Source organism: Octopus bimaculoides, unplaced genomic scaffold (genome assembly GCF_001194135.2).
Source record: "Octopus bimaculoides isolate UCB-OBI-ISO-001 unplaced genomic scaffold, ASM119413v2 Scaffold_137531, whole genome shotgun sequence".
Lineage (NCBI taxonomy): Eukaryota > Metazoa > Mollusca > Cephalopoda > Octopoda > Octopodidae > Octopus > Octopus bimaculoides.
The window spans coordinates 6,666-9,793 of NW_026436977.1; the positions used below are offsets into that span (position 1 = coordinate 6,666).

At 43.1% G+C, this 3,128-nt stretch overlaps 1 protein-coding gene across 1 annotated transcript in view; it reads left to right on the top strand.

The window, feature by feature from the left end:
• Window positions 1–2,774, top strand: part of LOC106880841 (serine/threonine-protein kinase MRCK beta) — a gene marked incomplete at its 5' end in the record, with an annotated part of 9,270 nt that extends 6,496 nt beyond the window's left edge. The window contains 3 exons of the mRNA XM_014930974.1: window positions 109–246; window positions 1,156–1,271; window positions 2,664–2,774. Coding sequence (XP_014786460.1) covers window positions 109–246; window positions 1,156–1,271; window positions 2,664–2,774 — 365 coding nt within the window. The remainder of the gene's footprint in view (window positions 1–108; window positions 247–1,155; window positions 1,272–2,663) is intronic.
• Between the last annotated feature and the right edge of the window lie 354 nt (window positions 2,775–3,128).

The following is a 3,128-nucleotide window of genomic DNA, read 5'->3' on the forward strand; positions in this document are numbered from 1 at the left end:
CTCTCCTCCCCCGCCCATCTCTCCACTCTCCCAATCTTGCTCCGACTCAAATAATTTAAACTGTTTTTAATTAAAATTTAACCCCATTTCCCTTTTTTTGTATTCCAGAAGCGCTCGAAACAGCTGTAAGTGCTTCAGCCGGTGAAATCTCTGTCGTGGACGCGGGTGCCGCGGCAGGGGCAGGGCCATCTAAGTCTGTGAAACAGCTGAAAGAAGAGGTGGCGTCTCTGCACAAGCTCGTCGCAGGTTCGTATATCCATGAAATTGTTTTGTTACTATCAGTAGAGTGGAGGCGCAATGGGCCCAGTGGTTAGGGCAGTGGACTCTCGGTCATAAGGATCGCGGTTTCGATTCCCAGACCGGGGCGTTGTGAGTGTTTATTGAGCGAAAAACCCCTAAAGCTCCACGAGGCTCCGGCAGGGGATGGTGGCAAACCCTGCTGTACTCTTTCACCACAACTTTCTCCCTGTTTCTGTGGAGGCGCAGTGGCCCAGTGGTTAGGGCAGCGGACTCGCGGTTTCCATTCCCAGACCGGGAAGCGTACTACTTATTCTATCAGTCTCTCTGTTTGCCGAACCGCGAAGTTACTGGGGGGACGTAAACACACTACCAGCATCGGTTGTCAAGCGATACTGATGGGGGGGGGGAACAAACACAGACACACAAACATATACACACACATACATATATATACACATGCATATACACATATGTATATAGACATATATACGACAGGCTTCTTTCAGTTTCCGTCTACCAAATCCACTCACAAGGCTTTGGTCGGCCCCGAGGCTATAGTAGAAGACACTTGCCCAAGGTGCCACGCAGTGGGACTGAACCCTGGAACCATGTGGTTGGTAAGCAAGCTATATATATATATATATGAGGGGCTTCATTCAGTTTCCGTCTATTAAATTCACTCACAAGGCTTTTGTCGGCCTGAGGCTATAGTAGAAGACACTTGCCCCCACCCAAGGTGCCACGCAGTGGGGGCTGAACCCCGGAACCGTGCAGTCTCGGCAAGCAAGCTACTTACCACACAGCCACTCCTACACCTATGTCTAAGCCACTTCACTAACGAGTTAAACAATTAAAAAAAACTAATTAAGGACTAATTACCGACCCCTTTTTTTGCCCTAATTTTGTCCTAAACAGTGAAACAAGATGAAATAAACGGGCTCCAACATGATGTCAAGAAGACCCACGATCTGAAAGGGGAACTCGAACGGCGCCTTCGCCTTATTGAAACCGAGAAGAACACATTACAAAAGGTAAGGGGTCTTTGAAATATACAAAAAAGGGATTGATTTATTCGGACAATGTTTTCTTTATTTCATTATCCAGGGTTTTAGGGTTTAGGGTTAGAGTTAGATTTAGGATTAGGATTTTAGGGTTAGGGTTACGTTTGAGTTACGGTTAGAGGGTTAGGGTTAGAGTTACATTTAGGATTAGGATTTTAGGGTTAGGGTTAGAGTTACAGTTAGGATTTCGGTTTGGGGTTAGTTACGGTTAGGGTTTTAGGGTTCCAGTTACTGTTAGGGTTAGGGTTACGTTTGAGTTACGGTTAGGGGTTAGAGTTATTGTTAGGATTAGGGGTTAGGGTTAGAGTTACAGTTAGGGTTAGGGTAAGAGTTTTAGGGTTAGGGTTTAAGGTTAGGGTTAGAGTTAGGGTTTAGGGTCACGGTTACGTTTTAGGGTTAGCCGTTAAGTATTTCGTATCCTCTGCAATTTATAGATCCTGGGCCCAGAAATGTGTTTTTTTTAAAATTTTATCAAGAATTCTACGATATACAAAATAAATACAAGATCCAAACACGAGAATTAGGGTTAGGGTTAGAAATAAACGGACTCCAACACGACGTCAAGAAGACCCACGATCTGAAAGGGGAACTTGAACGGCGCCTTCGCCTTATTGAAACCGAGAAGAACACATTACAAAAGGTAAGGGGTCTTTGAAATATACAAAAAAGGGATCGGTTTATTCGGACAATTTTTTCTCTTTCATTATCCAGGGTTTTAGGGTTAGGGTTACGGTTAAGGTTTTAAGGTTAGAGTTACTGTTAGGGTTAGAGTTTTAGGGTTACGGTTAATGTTTTAGGGTTAGAGTTACTGTTAGGGTTAGGGTTAAGGTTTTAGGGTTAGGGGTTAGGGTTACAGTTATTTTTAGGATTAGGGTTTTAGGGTTAGTTACTGTTAGGGTTTAGGGTTACGATTAGGATTTTAGGGTTAGGGTTATTGTTAGGATTAGGGTTTTAGGGTTAGAGTTATTGTTAGGATTTCGGTTTGGGGTTAGTCATGGTTAGGGTTTAGGGTTAGGGTTAGAGTTACATTTAGGGTTAGAGTTAGGATTAGGGTTAGAGTTATGGTTAGGGGTTAGGGTTAGGGTTAGAGTTACAGTTAGGGTTACGGTTACGGTTAGGGGTTAGGGTTAGGGTTAGGGTTAGAGTTACGGGTAGGGTTACGGTTACATTTAGAGTTAGGGTTGGGGTTAGAGTGACGGTTAGGGTTATGGTTAGGGTTTTAGGGTTAGAGTTACGGTTAGGATTTAGGGTTATACGCTCACGGTTAGGTTTTAGGGTTTAGGGGGCTCAAGTATTTCGTATTCCTCTGCCAGAAATGTGTTTTTTTTAATTATATATATATTTTTTTTTGTTTTTTTCCAGGAATTCTACGATATACAGAATAAATACAAGATCCAAACACGAGAGTTAAAGGAAGTTATATCTAAGCAGAAAATCACCATGGAAAGATTCACCGATACGTCAGACGTGTAAGTAGTATTCTTGGAAATCCTCTTATTTCTGTCGTCTGTGGCCATGCTGGAGCGGTGAGTGTATAGTCGTACGAAAATATATATATATATATATATATATACGAGGGGCTTCCTTTCAGTTTCCGTAAACCAAATCCACTCACAAGGCTTTGGTCGGCCCGTGGCTATAGTAGAAGACACTTGCCCAAGGTGCCACGCAGTGGGACTGAACCCAGAACCATGTGGTTGGTACGCAAGCTATACACATATATACATACACACATGTATATATATATGATGGGCTTCTTTTCAGTTTTTGTCTACCGAATCCACTCACAAGGCTTTTGCTCGACCCCGAGGCTATATAGTAGAAGAC